Source organism: Musa acuminata, chromosome BXJ1-4, assembly GCF_036884655.1.
Source record: "Musa acuminata AAA Group cultivar baxijiao chromosome BXJ1-4, Cavendish_Baxijiao_AAA, whole genome shotgun sequence".
Lineage (NCBI taxonomy): Eukaryota > Viridiplantae > Streptophyta > Magnoliopsida > Zingiberales > Musaceae > Musa > Musa acuminata.
Window position 1 is genome coordinate 30,905,712 of NC_088330.1, and position 20,724 is coordinate 30,926,435.

The 20,724-nt window shown below is 38.6% G+C and overlaps 3 protein-coding genes across 8 annotated transcripts in view; 2 read left to right on the top strand and 1 right to left on the bottom strand.

Moving 5' to 3' along the window:
* The first annotated feature begins 4,811 nt into the window (after positions 1–4,811).
* LOC103982476 (ubiquitin-conjugating enzyme E2-23 kDa) lies at positions 4,812–8,633 on the top strand. 2 transcript variants are annotated; one of them, XM_009399524.3, is made up of 6 exons: positions 4,812–5,115; positions 5,198–5,277; positions 5,821–5,935; positions 6,088–6,140; positions 6,275–6,403; positions 8,370–8,633. In XM_009399524.3, exons 2-6 carry the CDS (start codon positions 5,199–5,201, stop codon positions 8,498–8,500), a joined length of 507 nt encoding a protein of 168 aa, XP_009397799.2. In that variant the 5' UTR covers positions 4,812–5,115; position 5,198; the 3' UTR covers positions 8,501–8,633. The 2 variants fall into 2 exon arrangements, with proteins under 2 accessions (XP_009397799.2, XP_009397721.2); XM_009399446.3 differs by having other exon boundaries at positions 4,812–5,111.
* A 4,012-nt stretch (positions 8,634–12,645) lies between these two features.
* On the top strand, positions 12,646–14,882 carry LOC135652629 (silicon efflux transporter LSI2-like). The gene is made up of 4 exons (XM_065173718.1): positions 12,646–12,732; positions 12,807–14,006; positions 14,138–14,327; positions 14,409–14,882. Exons 2-4 carry the CDS (start codon positions 12,951–12,953, stop codon positions 14,672–14,674), a joined length of 1,512 nt encoding a protein of 503 aa, XP_065029790.1. The 5' UTR covers positions 12,646–12,732; positions 12,807–12,950; the 3' UTR covers positions 14,675–14,882.
* A 434-nt stretch (positions 14,883–15,316) lies between these two features.
* The window catches only part of LOC135652634 (protein SHOOT GRAVITROPISM 6-like), a 49,234-nt gene continuing 43,826 nt past the window's right edge, over positions 15,317–20,724 (bottom strand). For 4 of the 5 annotated variants that reach the window (XM_065173741.1, XM_065173732.1, XM_065173736.1 and 1 more), the window contains 6 exons: positions 19,779–19,877; positions 16,502–16,573; positions 16,334–16,419; positions 16,151–16,244; positions 15,971–16,078; positions 15,413–15,831 (listed from right to left, as the gene is read on the bottom strand). In XM_065173741.1, coding sequence (XP_065029813.1) covers positions 15,667–15,831; positions 15,971–16,078; positions 16,151–16,244; positions 16,334–16,419; positions 16,502–16,573; positions 19,779–19,877 — 624 coding nt within the window. In that variant the 3' untranslated portion in view covers positions 15,413–15,666. Of the gene's footprint in view, positions 15,832–15,970; positions 16,079–16,150; positions 16,245–16,333; positions 16,420–16,501; positions 16,574–19,778; positions 19,878–20,724 lie in introns of all 5 variants that reach the window. The other variant, XM_065173726.1, reaches the window with a different exon arrangement.

A 20,724-nucleotide genomic window follows, 5' to 3' on the forward strand; every position in this document is an offset into this window, starting at 1 on the left:
TCACAAAGGTATCAAAATTAACGTGTCTTATTTTGTTGTCTAACTCGGTGACAGTAAATTGCTTTTATTGTTGTTGGAAAATATGTCTGACATGTAACAAAAAGTCTTCAATAAATTGTGTTTTGACTTTTGTTCTGTCTCCTTGTATTGCCGTAGTAGTTTTATCGTCGGATGGAAGTATGTAAAAGCTGACGGAATAAGCTCATTACATGGTGACAGGTCATAGATTTGTTTTGGCGACAGGTCATAGATTTGTTCTACGTGGTGAACTACTCGACGATCACAGTGCTCGCTGTTCTCCTTCTTCGACGATCATCCCTCCTTCTCGATGATCATCCCCCCTCGCTCCAGCGATCATGGTGCTCTTCTCATAAATCTGACTTGTCTCTTACGCCTACGAACCCCTTTTGCAAATATGATATGTTGTCTCCTATTGTTGATCTATTCCGAGACACCTCGCTGATTTGCTACCTGCTCACCGCTCCAGTGACTCACGCGCTGATCTACCACTATCACCAACCAACCTTATAATTTGGTTGCGATCCACATATGTTGATTTGTCACTATCACCAGCCACCTCTACAACTTGTTGCGACCGAGTGAAGGGATTTGTAAACAAAGAAGGAAAAAATTCGCCTTCTTCTACACTTATTAAATCAAATCCCCCTCGTTATATCGTATCCCTCCCTCTATAATCAAATCAGATTAGATCTCCATCCTTTACTACTCCTTTGAAACTACTACATCATGCCTCTAATACTCTGGTGATTGTTTCCTTTGGAAATGATGGTTCCTCTCTACTTGTACAACTCACGAACACTGTAGACAGTGATTCCTTCTCCTCACTAATCCAATGGCAGTGATTATTTTTCCTCACTTACTTGTAACTGAAGGTAGACAATAATCATCCTCTCCTTATTTGCTATAGCGACAGGTCCTAGATTTGTTCTACATGGTGAACAACTCGATGATCACATTGCTTGCTATTCTTCTTTCGCGATCATCCCCCCTTCTCAATGATTGTCCTCCATTGATTATAGGTATACTAGGCCACTACGTCATAGTTTCTATACGATATAGGGGGATTTAATCTATTGGATATATCTACAATCACTTACCATGTATCTATAGTTCCTCATCCATCTAATATCCCAGAGATTGTATACTAGACATTGTGCTATCAAGCCTATTGGAAAACCTTGGGAGAGCATCACATGCACAGCGAAAAATAGAAAATAAAACTGGTTTACCAAAAGAATGATATAAGATCTTCATGCGACGATTAGGAGTAAAAAACTTATGAAACCGAAAACTACATAAGATTTGTGAGGCGCTCTCACCTAGGAGAGATCGTATATCCTCAAAACTATAGATCCAAGTTCGTTAATGAAGGAGCTCTCGCAAACTCCTCTCTAGCGGTGATCCACATGATGGATGAAGCGACACTGTATCTTCTCGTGTAAAGCTTTCGTTCCTTGATTTTACGCACCACCACACAAACAGGGTCAGCTCTCTTGCTATCCTCTCATGCTAGAGAGGGGGCAAATCACTAGAGGAAGAAAATGGGAGGTCAGGGAGATGATAGCTAAAGGGGTTCAGCCTTATAACCCTTCTAGTTCCATATCCCTTTTATAGAGAGTCATCTTTACTAACCCTAATAGATTTTGTCGGGCATTAGATTTCTATCCAATTACCCTAGCATATTGGATACTGGATCTCCATCCAATTATTCCTAGCTGCTTGTGTGGAGACACTAAGGATACAATGCAGGTGCTCATTGGAGAATAAGTTCACTGATTGATCTGCTTATGGAATGCTATATGGATAATGATACCTTACTGTTATATAGTGATTCCACAGTCCTAGTAGTGTATCTGGTCCTTAGACTTGAGACACCAAGGATGTCCTGTATGAGTACTCCACTCTTTGATATCGAATCTATAAGTTTGGAAGTTTCAAATATGGTATAACCAGTTATTGGGAGTGACAGCCAACATTACAAGGGCTATTGAGTGTTGATAGAGGATCATTCGCTCTCGGTATCATGAGAAAAATATCCTGTGTATTATTGCTTAGACAAATCCTTGACCAAGATTATTCGGATTGAGAGAGAGTGAGAGTTCTACAAGAGAATCCGATTAAAGTGAGACTTGAGGAGAAATCGTATGAGCCTGACAGCACCATGCCCGATATATGGTCTCTAGGATATTAGATGATTGAGGGATTATAGGTACATGATGATCGAGGACAAATAGATCCAAAGGATTGGATTTCTTTATATTATTTGGGGACTACGACGTAGTGACATAGTACATCCGTAGTCGATGAATCAAATGAATTATTATGTAAATAATAATTTACTGAGTCATAAGGAGTTCTAACATGTTTGACTCACGACCAACTCGATATTAAGCCTAGAGGATCACACACGTATGATAGATATTACGATGAGTAGAGATTCGGATAGTAAAAAGTAATATCATCTTTTAGGAAATAAAAAATATTTTATAAAAATAAAGTATAATGTGATGCTCCGTTGGAAAAAAAAAAAAAAAACTAGAGACTTTTTTTTAAGAGTTTATCCAAGATGTCCGGGCTCAAGGAAAGGTTTTATGTACACGCTATAGCGGAGTATTCAGAGGAGTGTAAAGATGCAATGAACCAAGCAAGGAATACTCACTATAATTATTTTTCTTATATATATTGAGTTCATCTGACATGTTTATAAGGTGACGACCTTATCCTTATCTATACACCAACACAACTCCAATCTGTCTTTTGCTTTGACTCTACTTTTACCGAACTCGAGCCATCCAACGTTGTATCACATCCATCCCATCAAAACTCACTTCCCCACAGCATCATCTGACAATTCATGTGCTTCGTCTTTGTGGTTTGTGATGGACTCGTCAACCCACCAAACTCATCCTCCGCAACCTGTGGCTTGTGAAAGTTACCCCCATTCGTGCGTTGTTGTGTGTGGATTTTGACGTACCTCCTTCAAACTCGAAGCAATCATTAGCTGCCCAACAAATTATTAATCTATGTTTCAACTAATTATATTAAAAATATCATGTTTCAGTAACCTAATCTCTTATCTGAAACATATTTTAAGCTCTTTCCTCAGTCATTTTTTTGTGTTTTCTGAGATATCAGAGTTGAATTTCGTTTATATCCTTTTTTTTATTCAGGCTTGCACCATGTAATTGGATCCTCTTACATTTAACTCGATTTGTATGTGAGAAAAGATGTTAGGAATCTTTTATGAGTCATCATAGACCTTATAACTTAAATCATGTCTCATTGTCACGCAAGCATCAGCAAAATAATAGTGGCAAAGGACATATGATGTACGCAAATGATTCCTTGCATTAAAAAATAATACTTCTTGTTAACATCTTCATGAATTCTCAAACAATTCCTTCCAACATTGATGATAATTAGTACATCAATTTTGTGATCTTCCTAGTGTGATTTTTGCATTTCTACCCCTTACCAAAGATGTATTCGGTGTATTCTCCTCCTCGAAGTAGTTTACTATTATGCCTACAGCCTTAGAAATCAAGTATATGTACAAATGCCCCTTACCAAGATCTTGTTTGTGTACATACGCAAGGAAGAAATAAATTAATGGAGATAGAAGTTAATTCCATGATTTTTTTTACCAATTACTTAGGTGAATATATCGATGTCCTATTTAGTCTGACGTGGTTCGGATCCATGCAGGATTATCTGAGCTACTTCCGAGGTGGGAATGTTAAACTCCTGAAATGTCACTTGCATAGAGATTATGATCGAGAGCTCTCATTGGACAACTCACATTTATATTTTTATATCTCGAATTACTAATTTTGAACATAAGAGGGATCAGATCGAAAAATTTCTCTCGACTGTGATCTTTATGTAATTGGCACTCTAAGAGCTCAACATTTCCATCTCGAAGATATCTTAGACAATCCTACATGTATGGGTCTGAATCACATCGAACTGATCAATACGTTAACAGCATATTCTCCTAACACCTATCGTTAAAAATATCTATCACCCACAATTGCTTATACGTTGCTATTTATATTTACTAATTTTTTAAATATCTTACTGTAAACAACCAATATCTTTATCAATTGACTAATTAGAAATTTGTATTGGACACTTTCTTTGTTTCAAAAATTAATTTTTATAAATTTATAAAAATATAATAACTTAAATTTCTGAATGCTCAGATTAATTTGATGTTTTTTAAACCTAAACCTTAAGAAGATATTGGCATTATCAAGGAAGATATATGTGCAAATAAAAAAAAAAGAGTTTTTCCATATCTATCATTTTAAAGTTTGAAAATACATATACATCGCTCTAATAATTTAAATTATTTACATATATATCCAAATATTTAAGTCTTTCGTATAAATAGGTTAATATTTAAGCTAATTATTGGTCATCAAGATCATCACTGATTTTTAAAAATAAAATATTTAATACCTTAAATATCTTTTATTACTTTCATAAATTTATTTTTTAAGAATTCTATTTTCTATCACTTATGCAATAATATATTAATTGGATATCTCAACAAAGATATTTCTTTCATGTGTATACTAATTTTAGAGGGGTTTTTGATGTTTTGGTGCAACTGAAAATTTAATACTATCATCTTAGTGGTCGACCGATTGGAAACAAATTATCATTATACATATATTCGAGGGTTAAATATAGATATCACTAATTTATAGGGATATATATGCACACCAATAAGATAGAATAATAATGATGGAAATGAGGCGGAAAGGGAACGGAATCCAAGAAAGCAGAGTCGTACGGGACGTGGATTCCCATCGAAGGAGTTCTTCGAGACAACTCCATCCATGTCGTGCGTTCAAACTTGCAGCGATCCCTTTAAAACGCTTCCCTTTCCTTCGTTCTTCGCCGATCCCTTTCCCCTCATCCTCTGTCTGCCTCTGTCCCCCTCGCAAAGGGGGAGAAAGGAAGCATTTTTAGAGCGCCAGACCCGCTCTCAGCCCCATTGTTTTGATCCCTTCGACGCCGAACAAGCGAAGCAGGGTCGGGATGTCGTTCCCGAGCAAGCGCCGCGAGATGGACCTGATGAAGCTGTAGGTAGATCCCCGTCCATTCTTGTTTCTTCTCGTGGGTTTCCTTTTTCTTGATTCTCGTTATCGTTTCGTCTTGTGATGCTTAGGATGATGAGCGACTACAAGGTGGAGATGACGAACGACGGGATGCATGAATTCTTTGTGGATTTCCATGGTCCGAAGGAGAGTACGTCTTCTGCACTCGCGAATCTGTGACCTCCGTTGTGTTTGTTTCACGTAAAGGGTTTTATTGGATCTTTTTTTTTACCCTTTCCCATATCCTTGCGCATCTGATTGGACCGGAAAAAGAAGTGGTTGGTGCAAAAGAGGGACTCTGAGTTATCGGCACTCGGTTTTGGTCTTTCGGATCATTTTTTTAGCCAAAAATTAGCCTTTGATTGAGTTGAATATGTCAGAGAAAAGTAGCGGTTGATGTGAGGGAGGGCTATTTATGCCCTTTATTGGCTTTTATTTTGCTTTAATCTTTTTCTTCTGTAACAAAATAGTTTGTTTTCTGTCAGTATTGAGATATTTGACATGTAGTGTCTTTAGTATGTCCACCTCATCTATATGGTTAAAAGTATTTCTTTTGTGGCTACTCTCTTGAGATTCAGGGCTAACATGAAGTTTTAGTATTAGTGTGTTTTCTTGTGTTCTTGGATTATCTTTTGAATCCGATTGGTTGTATTATGTTTTGGCAATAATCTTTGATACATGTTGATAATGACAGGCCCTTATCAAGGAGGAGTGTGGAGGATAAGGGTGGAACTACCAGATGGTTATCCTTACCATTCTCCCTCGATTGGCTTTGTTAATAAGATGTATCATCCTAATGTTGATGAAATGTGAGTGTTTGGGTGATACTTTCTGTTAGTTCATTATATTGTGGCAGTACTTTTCCATTTTCTTTAGCCTTCTTTTTCAGTGATCTAGATGGTTTAAGCAAACTCCAAATATTGGAATTCATGCCCATGTTTTTCTCCTGCCAACGTTTCAGGTCTGGTTCAATTTGTTTGGATGTTATCAACCAAACTTGGAGCCCCATGTATGGTAATAGAAAGTTGCCCTTATCATTTTTCCTCAAAGAATTTCATCATTGGCAGATAATATGATTAATATGATGTGCTACATCTAATAATTAGACAGGTTCAGTAGATGTTAATTTTCTGCAATTTTTCTGTCAGATCTTGTCAATGTATTTGAAGTTTTCCTTCCACAACTTCTTTTATACCCAAACCCTTTGGATCCATTGAATGGGGAGGCTGCAGCATTGTTGATGCGTGATGAACCTGCTTATGAACAAAAAGTCAAAGGTGATGGAATTTAATTTATGCTTAATGTGTTTCTTTCTAGATTTGGGACAAAACATGCTAGTTCTATCTATCATCTGTGCATTGTCTTGGATTAATCAAATTATCAATAAAATGAACTTAGTCTGTATTGGCCTCCTAGCAATGTCCTGTTGAAATTTGCTCTGCAAATGACCCTATAGGACATACCTTTGATCCAGAGGAAAACTTCTCGTATGTAGGTTTACATTTGTGCCTAAAGTGAGCACACTAGAGTGTCTAAAAGATCAGGTAGCACATGAGGTTGAAAGGATAAATGAAGAGCAAGGATCAGGATCAAGATCTACAAGAAATAAATTGTCATGCATAAATTATACTTCTTGATAAGCATGTTCATTCTGATTTGCAATCTTTGCACCAGTATTTTGTTTCTAGTGCTGAGTTTCTAGCTTGGGGAAGTTCTGGTTATGATGATAACACACCTAAAATATGTCTGGACTAATGGGAAGCCAATGACAACAAGAGACCTGCAGTTAAGCTAATTTACTTGGATGTAAAGATACAGACGGAAGAGTAGCTGGTTATTGATTTTTGCTTATCAATTGGAAGATATAGGTCTGGACAATTGGGGTATCAGATCTCTCTTACCAACATGTATTCTAGGGACTTAATTGATCTTGTGACCGTGGAAGAATATTCTGATTGGAATGATCAAACTTTGGAAGAAAATCTTTTTCTCTAGCCTGTGGTAGTTCAACCTTGCATATATCCTACTAGGTCGTTATCTGGAATTTGCACTTGTCTTTTGCTCCTATGGCAGTTGGAGCATTGGGCGCTTTGTTGTGCACATTCAAGAAAGAAGTTACTAAGATTAGAAATTTGTTGAATAAGAAACAGATTAAGTTTTGACATCAATCAAAATTAAACGATCACCGTGGTTCTGATTCTTATAATTATTCATATATGATTTCTCTTTTGGTATTTCAGGTACCTTCTTGGTTATCGGTTTAAGCTTAGCTTGTTATTGTCTATCACCAGACATAATTAAATTGCTTGAGGACAGTTTACTATCATCAATAAAGAAAAAGGAGTGAAGTGGTTTTCCATTAGATTAACCTATTGCAACCAATCTCTGAATGCACTATTATCTTCAGTTGCACATTTTGGAAGATGTCTTTTTAGGAGTCTTAAGTTACAAAAGCCACTGACTGATTGTTTCAGATGTATGCTATAAAGGATTTGATTCATCTATCTGATTGATCAATAAATTTATTTTATATTACTTGCCTCCAGTGAGTAATTTGTAGTTATAGCGTAATTCTCTTTTCGTCACAGAGCTACTTATTGAATCAAACATATGATCTAGGTTTGGAATCTCTTAATATCAATTGTGTTTACATGTTCTTTCTGTCATTAGACACTTGACATCCAAATCTTTTAGGATTGTGGGCATTTGTTGTAGACTTTTTGTTATTCCTTTGGTCATTTCTGGCTCAGATTTTAGTTTCACTTTTAATCATAGTTTGTGGTATATCAATTCTGATATACATCAGTGTCGAATTAGTGAACCACGTTAGCTGTTTGTACTTGTGCAGCAAATTTAGTTTTTGTGCAAGCTATTTCTGTGCATAGCACAGTTGACTTTAAATATTCTGTTAAGAGTATGAACTGGTTCTTGTGTCCAGGAATTTTGAGACTTTAGAGGTAACTGAAAATGAAGCAATAGTCTTAGTTTTGTTGTCTCAACGCTTTCTCTAGTGCTGATTGTAGAAGGGTGATAGCAGGCTGTTTCTTAATGAGAATCCTTTGTTCTACCATTAGTTCTTGTATCATATGTTCAATCCTTAAACTTTAGAACCTGTGCAGTTGATTTCTTCTACTTAAAACCAATTTATGTTGTCGACAAGACTACATATACTTTGATATTTGTTGATGTTTTTTAATCTGTATTTAGTTTTTTTATGGCCATTGTTTGTCCCTCTTTATCCAGAATACTGTCTGAAGTATGCAAAGCCGGAAGACATTGGTGCTTCCCCTGAAGAAAAATCCAGTGATGAAGAGCTGAGTGAAAATGAGTGTGATTCAAGCGACGAACAAATGCTGGGAAAACCTGACCCTTAATGGGGTTTTGTTTCGTATACATCTTTGTTTGAACTACCGAAAGACAAAAAAAAAAATTCCAACTCTTCATGTCATGTGCCACTGTAAATAAGCATACTAAAATCAAGTTATGTGTATTGTGTGAATTGACTCAGTGCAGCAGGTGATTTGGAACTCGGTAGTAGATCGAAGACTTGTATCAACTAAAGGTGGCCCTGCGAAGCACTGAATTCAACAGCATAAATATGCATCAGTTATTGATGTGGCCTTGTTGATTGGCCAACAAGCCATGACAAATCTTTTAACACATGAAATCACATCCTTAGTGAGCCATTAGTGGTCTCGAACTTTCTCCTGCAATTCCTAGCAGTTTATGATATGGACATTGAAAGAACATTACATTCCTATTGATCATCCTGATAGATCTGCCCCTTCCATTGCTTCAAGTGCTGTCCAAGGTGTTGCTGTGTCTCTTGGTGGCTTCTGGATTGGTAAGATTCTATTATGCTGCAAGGACTCAGTGTAAGTTCTGCAGTGTTATATGATTCTAAATATTGAGAAATTTGTCGAATAAGTGGTGTAAAAATATTATATTCCCAGTATTTGCTTTCAGTTGACATTCATGAGATTAGATATCATATAATCTAAACTCTTTTAATATTAGTAATATTGATCTATCTTTAATCATTTTGATTTCTATTTAACACATGAATATTAGTGATGAAGATCAATTTTGATCTAACAAAGTTTTTACTAATTAGTTATCAACTTAAAAAATATGTAGGATAAAATTTTAAATCCACAATATTAAGTAATGATGTCATTTGTTAGTATATATACATGCCCCCCCCAAAAAAAAAATCATATTATTAGATTTTTTTAGAATTCTTTGTTTTTTTCATTCAATGATGAGCAATTTTTTAGGATATAATACATGCTAAAAATCATATTATTAGCCTTCAAGTTTTCTAGATAGCACCCCCTCATTACTAAAGAGTTTCTGTGGATGCCTAACATGACTAAACGGGTGTTGTCGGTTTAATTATTTTTGAATAAATTTATAATATTTTTTTTATTATTAAACTATAATTTTATTTAAAAAAATACTAAAGTAGAATCTTAATTCATTTAAATTCTCAGTAAACATTAATTATTTTCCTGTATTAATTTCATAAACGATTTTATTTGAGAGTTTTTTTAGAAATTTTGAATGAAAATTAATACTCTAAAATATTTCAATAGAAAGGATGACATAACCTAAAATTTAGATTTATAATTTTTAAAAATCATAATATTTATTTTAATTATTAAAAAGTATAATAAACAATTCTCTGTTATAATATTTTTGAATAGATTTACTATGTATTTTTTAATCACTGAACCAAAACATTATAACTCTAATAAAAGATATTCTAACTTACTTTTAATTAATTAAATTTTCACTAACAGTAAATATCAATTTTGGAGGTATTGTAAAATTATTAATATGAAACTTTGAATAATTTTGGATGAAAATTATGAAGATCTTTATATATTTCAAAATAAATCATTTTAAATGTAGGAATGAGAAGTGTGATCCTACAAAAACCTAAAACATGAAGAATTTCCATGGAATCGCCTTTCAATGATTATATGACCTCAAATGATGGGAACATATTCCCTAAATTGTCTCATCAGTTTTGGACGGTAGCGTTACTATTTGACAAAGCCATTCCGCTCATCACTTCATTTATGTCCCCATTTGTGTGCTTCGCCCTATGAGCGAAGAAAATAGCCCCCAAGGAGATGCTGCTGCGTACGACCGCGTCCGCTTGCGTCTGGACCGACGTGGATGGCGCTGGACGCGCCACATCGTCCTCAGCAGAAGCGACGAAGCGTGCAAAGGTTGCCTCCCTCCTCCAATGGCTGCCCACCCCCGCTCGCTGAACTTTAGAAGAAGAAGAAGAGGTACTGTACTTGCAGCAAAGATTGTTGCAGCGGTCTCCTCCATCCATGCCTCCGTCACATCTCCGCGAACTGTTTCTTCCATGGCAGCCACCCCAAATTTATTTCTCCAAGACAAATACCACGTAAATTGGCGTACTGCTTTGGATCTGCATAGATCTTCTTGTCCTTGATCTCGCGGAATGGAAGTCCTCCGAGGACCATTAGGCTCAGCTCAAACGAAGTTTCACTTCCCACGGACGTGATGATTGTAATGATGGTCCTCTAACGAATGAAATGGAGTTCGGCATTGCATGGGCGTCTGTTTGATGAGCATAACGACGGGGACTTCACACGATCCTTTTCTTCCCAGGATCGTGACTGTTGCTGGTGACTGTTCAATTCATAAAAGCCTGGTGAAATGAATGCTTCGTCCTCTTCGGCTGTGATGCATCGAAAGATTCAAGGCCCGGAAAAGGTTAAGCAGAAGCTTCTCAATTACAAGCATGCATGTATTGGGAGCAAAAATGGAGATCAACATGCGTTTGATAGATATACACACATGGCTCGTGTTCAAATACAATTACCGAGGAAGAGCAACTTTTTCGTCACCTATTTCCTACCTCATCCTGAGAACAAACTAATGAGTCCAATGCTGAGTAACTCACACCAAGTAAAAAGTTTCACCAACCTATCTCGAACATTGAGAATAACAAGGCAAATCCGATCATTGATCGTACCTAAAGCTACAAAACAAGATAGCCATTGTGGTGCGATATCTTCAAACGAATAATGGTGCATTGAATCTCTTCCCTCTCCATAAGACTGCCGTAGATAAAGCATTTGTGCAATGACTGACTTCCTAATTCTGACGATTGTGTTTCTGTCTGGCATAAGACAAAGTTGATGATGATGTATAAGGTCATGAAGAAGACTACAATGTTGATGATGATGATATATAAGGTCATTGATGATGATATATAAGGTCATGAAGAAGACTAAAATGTTGATGATATTTATTGTATAGGGTCATGAAGAAGACTACAATGTTGATGATGATATATACGGTCATGAAGAAGACTCTGTAAATGTAATGGTTTTAGTTAACTGTGACAACGCCAATTAACTAGCTATGATTAACTCGTTTCTAACCAGACAATTACTAGAACATAATTGAGACTAACATAGTTATGGCAGGCACATTTCCTTCAAATTTCATGGAGGTGGAGGTTGTCATTCATGTAATTTTCAGCAAGCAACTGTTATCATTTTACTGCCATAAAATTTGTAGACAACGAGGACATTAATTTCCTCAGCTCTTCTCATGCTAACGAACATGATGAGCTACAGACGGAGCAGGAGAGGTGAAACTTGAAACAGTCGTCTGCAGTAACTATGACATCCAATGATAGATCAGAAATAATTAGGACAAAAAGGCCCAGATGTTGAATCAGGAGGAGCTCACATAAGGCAGTGGCTCCACAAAGTCAAATTCATACAATGATTATTCATATTTGGCCTACTCAACATCTTGTTTACTTTTGTTTCTTTGTGACTTTTAGCCACCATGCTTATTCAAAAGATAAGTCTAACCATTGTTTTACTACTTTGTCGGAATGTAGAGAAGGGCAGCATTCATAACTATATGTCTTCAGTCATAAATTACTGCAGTTAAATTATACAGAGAGAATTAACAATTATGCAGCACAATGGAGAAAAGGCTGTATACAAACATGGATCTACATGTGAAGCAGAACTGCAGACAATTTCTGCATTAATGATTAGCAAGCAAGAAATTAATTATTATGATAAATACACAACTATATACAAATAAATGACAAAGACACCATTTTGGCATTTATAATGGGAGACCATCCATCCATTCATCCATTAGTTTTGACCTTTTTATACTTTGAGCAAGTTTGGAGCTTCACATCTAATATAATCCAGTGATGCCCTGACACCTATTACTGTACATGGGACGTAAACTAAAAGGAAGTCCACATTTATTGGGTTTGTTTCCATTAAGCAATGGTGAAATCCATGAGGAAATTACCTTCGGCTGTGCCCATCACTGCACTGGTCACTGAAGGTCCCCAGCAAGGACTAGTCGTTGGCTGCTGAGGTACCATGATTTTTGGCATCTCCTTTGGAGGACATGAGGATGTCAACAAGCAGAAGAGAAGCCTACAGTAATTTTCTTTTTGGCTGAAGGCATTTGGTTTTAGCTTTCTGGTTATGGAGTTTAAAGCTCTGCCCGAGGTTCTCAAGTTGCAGTGGGTTCTCATCCGAAATGATAGCTGATGTTTGCTTGTTGGCAGGGAAAGAAGGTAACGCAGTTGCTTGCCAAACTTCGTCTGCGATTACTTGCTGTCATCATCTGACATGCTTCTTCCTTCTCCAGGGAAGATAGAGAACGAAGTAGAGCGAGCATTATAGATCACGGTTTCTGTTCTTGCAGACAGTTTGTGGAGATTGCAGAACTTGCAGTGCAGTGCAGTGCTTTGTTTCTGGTTCCCAAGCATTTGGCCCATCAGAGATTGTAACGATGGCAATGGAGGCCCCATTAAAAGTGGCTTTGGGCACTCTTGCTTTTGTAGTTTTCTGGATTTTAGCTGTGTTCCCCGCAGTTCCCTGCTTACCCATTGGAAGGACCGCAGGCTCTCTCCTCGGCGCCTTGCTCATGGTCATCTTCCGAGTCATATCACCCGAGGAGGCCTACAGCGCGATCGATCTCCCAATTCTTGGCCTCCTTTTCGGGACCATGGTCGTCAGTGTCTTCCTCGAGAAGGCCGACATGTTCAAGTACCTGGGCCATTTGCTCTCTTGGAAGAGCCGAGGAGGGAAGGACTTGCTCCTCCGGATCTGTCTCGTTTCTGCAATCGCGAGCGCTCTGTTCACCAACGACACCTGCTGCGTCGTGCTAACGGAGTTCGTCCTCAACGTCGCGAGGAAGAACAATCTGCCACCCAAACCTTTTCTTCTGGCACTGGCGTCCAGTTCCAACATTGGATCCGCAGCTACTCCGATCGGGAACCCGCAGAATCTAGTGATCGCTCTCCAGAGTGGCATGTCCTTCGTCGAATTCCTGTCGGGGATCGTCGTTGCGATGCTCGTGGGAGTAGTCGTGAACGCGGCCATTCTGCTCTGCTACTTCTGGAGGCTGCTCTCGGCCGACAAGGACGAAGACGTGGACTCAGCGGCGGCGGTGGCGGCCGAGGTCGATGTGAACCTGCATCGGTTTTCGCCGGCCACGATGTCGCACCTCAATATCAAGAATTCTCAGGCATCGGCGAGTGATGCTTCGGCACAGAGCTCCATTTCAGGTGCTGCGAACTTGAGATGCAGGACTAGTAGCGCTGACGGTGGTGTAACGGATTCTGCAATGGCGCCGAATCCATCGAGAGATGGAATTTGTGTAAGCGGGGACGACGGTGCATCAACAACATGGAGGACGCAATTGTGGAAGACATGCGTCTACCTCGTCACCGTTGGAATGCTCATATCGCTCTTGCTGGGGCTGAACATGTCATGGACAGCCATCACAGCGGCTCTTGCGCTCGTCGTCCTCGACTTCAAGGACGCACTCCCTTGCCTTGAAAAGGTAATGCATATATATATATATATATATATATATATATATATATATATATATATATAGACATGCATGCATGCTTTCGGAAGGCTTATCTCTGCTTGGAGAAGTGCTGATCGCAACGCTCGTTGCTGCTTCAGATTTCGTATTCCTTGTTGATATTCTTCAGCGGGATGTTCATTACGGTGAACGGCTTCAACAAGACCGGCATACCGAGTGCCTTGTGGGAGTTCGTGGAACCATACGCACAGATTGATACCGTCGGAGGGGTTGCGTTGCTATCCTTGGTGATTCTTCTGCTCTCCAATGTCGCCTCCAATGTGCCCACCGGTACCTTCTATGTCTTTTTAACTTATTTGAGAGGAAACCAAAAAGAAGAAGTCATTCTACTTCACACTCTGCTTGTTTCAGTTCTGCTGCTGGGAGCGAGGGTTGCGGCATCGGCTGCAATCGTTTCCCTGGCCGAGGAGATGAGGGCGTGGCTGATACTGGCATGGGTCAGCACAGTTGCAGGAAACCTCTCCCTGCTGGGCTCCGCTGCCAACTTGATAGTCTGCGAACAGGCTCGGAAAGCTAAATCTTTTGGATACAACCTCTCCTTCCTCGGCCATCTGGTGTTCGGAATCCCTTCCACGCTCATCGTCACTGCTATTGGCTTGGTCTTCGTCCGAAGTTGATCGAGCGAGCGAGACGAAAGCTATGTGCATCCGACAGGACCAGAAGAAACTGGTTCTAGCCACTACTAGTGATTTCGAAATTGTTGCAGAACAAAATAATACTAGAATGTAAATTAGGCCTTCATCGGTTTAAGGACCGGAGATGATTAGCTTATCCTTATCCTAATAAGACTTCATAAATACGCCATTGTGCACTGAATTGCATGAATTTCTATTCTCTCCTCTATAAAATCTTTCGGATCTGATATCTTCCCTACTATTTTCCAATAAAGGTACTAGTGTCGTAAGAGAATGTTCTATAAAGCATTTAGCGTTCCATAGAACATATACTTTTATCATTGTTACTCCCTCGAAACTGTACGAAGATTAAACTGCATTTTCAGAGCGTGTGAGGTGGATTAATCAAAGGCTCCTCCAATGGTCCACTCTGACACAATCACCCTAAACAGCATAGAAGACACGGAACCATGCATCTAACATTATTTCAAAGTAGTTTGCTTAGACATATATAAAGTAGTTAGGCTGCCAAATTAATTAGCGTCCGATATTCAATTGAAAATTGTTACCAGTATTAACAGTATATTATTACCATTACTCTGGATGGTAACAACTTCCGGTTCATGACGGACAGAAAGCACTTGATTGAAAACGCAAGCTTCCGGTGGATCCAATAAAGAAAGATACACCGCTAATTCACATACAAGGGTTTTATTTTTTCCACATACACACCCCAAAAAATGAAAAAACAAAAAACAACTATGCAACTGTATATGTACATCGGATGAATAATACAAGGAATATGAAACAGCAACTGTGGTATGCTTACAGACCGTTTGTGAACTCCAATCACCCTTTAATTTTGATCTGAATGTTGGGCTTGGCAACAGGGCAAATCGAACATCAATATCTTCTGGTCATTTACTGCACATCATCTTTCTTGAGCCACCATCTTTAGCTCGGTGTGACTTCAAGGAGGTTTAAAATTAAAAAGCTTACTCTGTAATATTACTTCTACCAGAATCTGTCTGATCGATTTGTAATACTGTATGTGCAAGTGGGTTGAAAGCCTTCAACAAAAGACCCAGAGCAAAGGAGCATGATGCTCGAACAACTGCATCTGGTGATCGATTCATTCGGGTTACTAATGCTGCAAACACCTGGTAGAAAAAGGACATTAAGATTCTCTTAAATAGATCCAGACACCATGGATCAGCAAGAACAAGAATTTTTATATAACCGGCCAAGGTGACAGCAAGCAATGGTGCTAAGTAACCGGCCAAATGCAGAAGTAAAAACCTGCAAACAGTAAGGAGCCAAAGACCGCTGATCTTCTGAAAGTGACAGCAAGCAACTGGAGAAGTAAATTGCATTTGCTTGTATAACCGGCCAAGGTGAATCAAAAGCCTGTGGCAACAATATGCAACGCATAAGTGTTTTACTGTAATCAAATGCAACAAGAATACCTCCCAACTATACCTGGATCAATGGTGCTAAGTAACTATCAACTCTAGAGGCCAGGAGTTGATAGACATGCCTTGATAGATCTCTTATGAAGTCCTCATAATCGCTTCTGATACATAAGGAAAAAATGGCTCACATGATCATTTAGAAGTTGTAGTTCTTGACTTCTTGTACGAGATTGGACAACCTAAAACTGACCTTCTTTCGGAACTGAAAACTTGTTTGTTAAAAAGGGCAGAGAAGCCATCAGCTTCTATCAAGGGTGCAAGCTGTCGAAGGGTATTCTAATCAATTGAAAAGAAAAAGGTCAGCTGATCACTGAAAAGCAAAATAAACATAAAGATGGAAAACTCTATAGCATCATACCCTGCATGCTTGACGAACATTCAGATCATCATCATGAAGATGAAGAATCAGGCGAGGGATAGTGGCATGAACCTAAATGATATAAAGAACAATGAGTGGGAGCCAAATGAACTATGACAGCCTCCAAAAATAAAGCTACATTAGCCACTCGTTCTTTCACAGAAAGGACATTTTGCAACAGAGACTAATCAAGCGTATATTCATGCAGTCAGCAGATATTTAAACAAGCAGCAAGAAGTCATAACATCATTCAGTGACACTGAAATCCTTGATAAGCACATTAATAAATTTGTCAATATCATGTTACTAACCCCATACATGAACTTCTAACTAGCTTTAAAAATGGGAACAGTTTGTCTTGCACAATACTCGTTGACTTAGTTGTTCAGCTTCTGAGTTCCAGGTTAAGGAGATTGCAAGCTCATCTATTAATCAGTCAGCCATGGTATCCTAACAACATGCTGCATCAAAGAGAAGCCCCCTCTTTTTTGTTTAGTGGATTAAAGAATGCTATCATTTGGCCTAATTAAATAATACAAGATTTCCTTATAGACTTTATTTTGACAAAAATAATTTTGATGAACACTAAAGGTAGAACACCTACTCATGAAATTTCACAGTACTTTGAAGACGAAAGCAAATCTGCAGGTGTGTTCCAAGAAGATTATCATTTGCTTGTCCACCCTTAACAAACTTATGCTGTCTAGATATTTCTCAAACTCATGAGATCCTTCCGGAAGAATTTGGAACATCCATTTTGCATATGTAAATTCAAGCAGGTATAAGAAAATAGCACTTTCTTGAGACATCACAAATACAAAAAACGGATTCAAAATTCAAGAAGATCCTCATACAATGCGTCACCATTTAATGAGCACCCAGACCATGAGTCAACTGAATTATTTTGTATGATATACACAATCTTAAAATTCTACTATTAATCAAAACTCAGTTGATCCTAGTACAATGAGTTTTATTCAACAATTGATCCTGGTACAACGAGTCAATCTCATCCGACAATTTTAAACTTAGTACTAGGATCAAATGTTTAGATAAAACCAAGGTTTTTAATTTCGAATGACACCACTCGTACCGAGCGATACGTATTGGTCCGCCGACAGACTGGTATGCGGACTACTCGCTATTGGGCGGTACTGTTGATTGGGGCTGTTTCCGCCCCATTACCACCCGAAATTGGTCGGTGACGGTCGATTTCGACCGTCGCCACCCGCTACCAGGCGGTATTAGCCGAGGGAGAAGAAAGAAGAAGGAAAAGAAAAGGAAGAACTTGGAGATCCGATGTCGCTCTCCCTCGACGATCCCGATTAGTCGCCGCCCTCCCTTGTCGGACACCGTAGATGAGATGTCGCTTCCTCCTCGCCTGAGGCGACGAGGCCTCGGCATCGTCGACGACTTCTCATTCAGGCGAGGAGAAGAAGCCTTGGCGACATCATCGAGGCTTCGCGGGGAGAAGAAAATGATGTTTCTTCTCCCCACGTGGGGAGAAGAAACAAGGTGATGTTGCCCCTTTTTTTCTTTATACACACACACACACACACACACACACACACACACACACACATATATATATACCGCACAATATGCCAGAGCGTATTGCTCAGTACTCGTACCATACCGTACCGAGTTGAGCTCGATACTTCGGTATGGTACGAAATTATGAACCTTATATAAAACTCATTGTACTAGGATCAACTATGAGTCAACCTTATCCAATAATGTTTACAACAAGAATATTGGTATGGTAGCAGTGTATCACACACTTAAGGAATTGAAAACTCATTCGACAAATTTTATACCTTTCTTGACATTTTGCTAAAGATCAAGTTTTGTCCATATATACCATTTGAACATCCTAATCGCATGTGATAGTTGTACATCTAGTATACATACCTCACTGAGGATGAATAGTACACCTTGTTTTAATTAACCATCTGCAAAAATTGTGTTGTGGATGAATCTTCACAAGAAAATCTCACTGACTTCACTAATTAGGACATTGCAAGGAGACAAATCTTGGCAACTCTATCTTTTATTTGTATATCGACGTACAAGTCAACTAGGAACTTACTGGGTTATCAATAAATTGTTTTTAGAAAAGGAAAAAAACAACAAAGAAGGAACGCATTGGTAACTCCTCCAGTCTTAAGGTAAGAAGAAACTAGGTTGACAGAAAAACAGAGAGAAATGCACACAAAGATATGTTTCATGTATTACGACAGTGAAAATATGAACTCTCAATCCTAGTATTGCCTTTCAGTGTACTTGCTATCTTTTTTGCCTTGATCTTTAAAGCTAAGTTTTTAAACTTAATGTCATATAAACCAAGGTTCACAATTTCATACCGTACTGGGGTATCGAGCTCAGCTCGGTATGGTACAAGTATACCGAGTGGTATGCTCTGACATATCGCTCAAGATATATATATATATATATATATATATATATATATATATATATAATTTAAAAAATAAAGAAAAGGGCGATGTCGCCTTGTTTCTTCTCTCCGCGAAGCCTCGACGACGTTGTTAAGGCTTCTTCTCCCTGCGAGGATGAGGAGAAGTCGCTGATGGCGCCGAGGCCTCGTTGCCTCAGACGAGGAGGCGATAACTCATCTGCGGCGTCCAGCGAGGGAGGGCGACAACAGATTGGGATCGTCGAGAGAGAGCGACACCGGATCTCCAGGTTCTCCCTCTTCTTCCTTCTCCCTCGGCTAATACCGCCCGATAACGGGCGGCGACGGTCGAAATCGACCGTCACCGATTGATTTCAGGTGGTAACAGGGCGGAAACAGCCCCAATCAACGGAACCGCCCGGTACGGGCAATATCATTCGAAATTAAAAACCTTGATATAAACCATTCTAAAATGCTGCGATCAATTCCTCTCTCTAGGAGCTGATCATAAAAGAACTAAAAATCAATCTGACTACATATATACTTACACATACTGGTTGAATTGCTACATATAAACATGTATTTATAACAGCCTGACGAAAGGCCAGTACCATTCCATATTATACCTTGGTACATGTTGGCATCTATTTCATACTGGATGGTACCTATTGGCATAATTACCGAGAATGCGAATACCATATTGGTCCAACAAAACACAGAACTGGCATCAGACAAATTTTGAACCTGGGTATATCCAAATCCAACGGTGTCTAAGGATTATAGAAACTAAGACAGGATTAGTAATCATATTGGGAACAAATAAAATATTGCTTTTCAGTTGGTGACAGCATTTGAGTGAAATACCTGCTCAAGAAAAGCCTGATGTTGTGAACCCATTCCAAAGTTGCTTAATGCTCCATAGGCTGCAAAAGCATTCGAACGCATTTTCTCATTCATGGAGATCTGTTCACAAAAAGCAAATATTATCCTGATGTTAGTGTCATGCTTTATGGGTAGATACTTAGCTGACAGGAACATGGACAGAAAGAATGCAAAGTATCTTATGAAATTAAAGAGAAACAGAAATAGGGTTTCCAACACTCATGTTGGCAACACCTGGTCACACATGCACAAATTTATCTAGAAGCTTGATCACAATGTTATAATTATTTTAGCATTAATTGGTATGCGACCGTCATGAAGGTAAATTTGCAACTTCTATTCAAACATGAAATGAAGGAATCTCTAAATTACAAATTTCATGACAGAAAGCCACAAAGCAGAAACTTAATATAATCCTTAATCAATACAATACTCATTTGAAATATTTTCACCTGCAAATGAGCAGTAAACAGAGCACTCACTGTATAGCAATCATTGCAGTATATTTCCAATTGCAAAAAATGCCATTATAAGCACACTTTTCATGTTAAAAATATTAAGATAATAAAAAAAGTAAAAGACAGAAAAGAAGACACTAAGCATAACATTACATATACATAAAGCATAAGCAAGAATGTCTAAACAAATACATGTGGTGCCATGTGACCAATTGTCACAGGTTGGACATGGTGCCTTGCTTAGCTAGGAAGCACGGACACATCATTTTGGTTGGCGTATCCGTGTCGGACATGTATCAGACACGGATACATCACCGACATGGCCTGACACGTGTCCGACACATATCCTATTTATTCTTCTTTTTTTTTTTTGGGACACGACATATCCGTGTTGGACATCTCCCGTGCCCGTGCCCACGCCCTTCCTTGCTTGACACTTGCGTGTGGTGTTGAGTCGCATGGCCTTCACA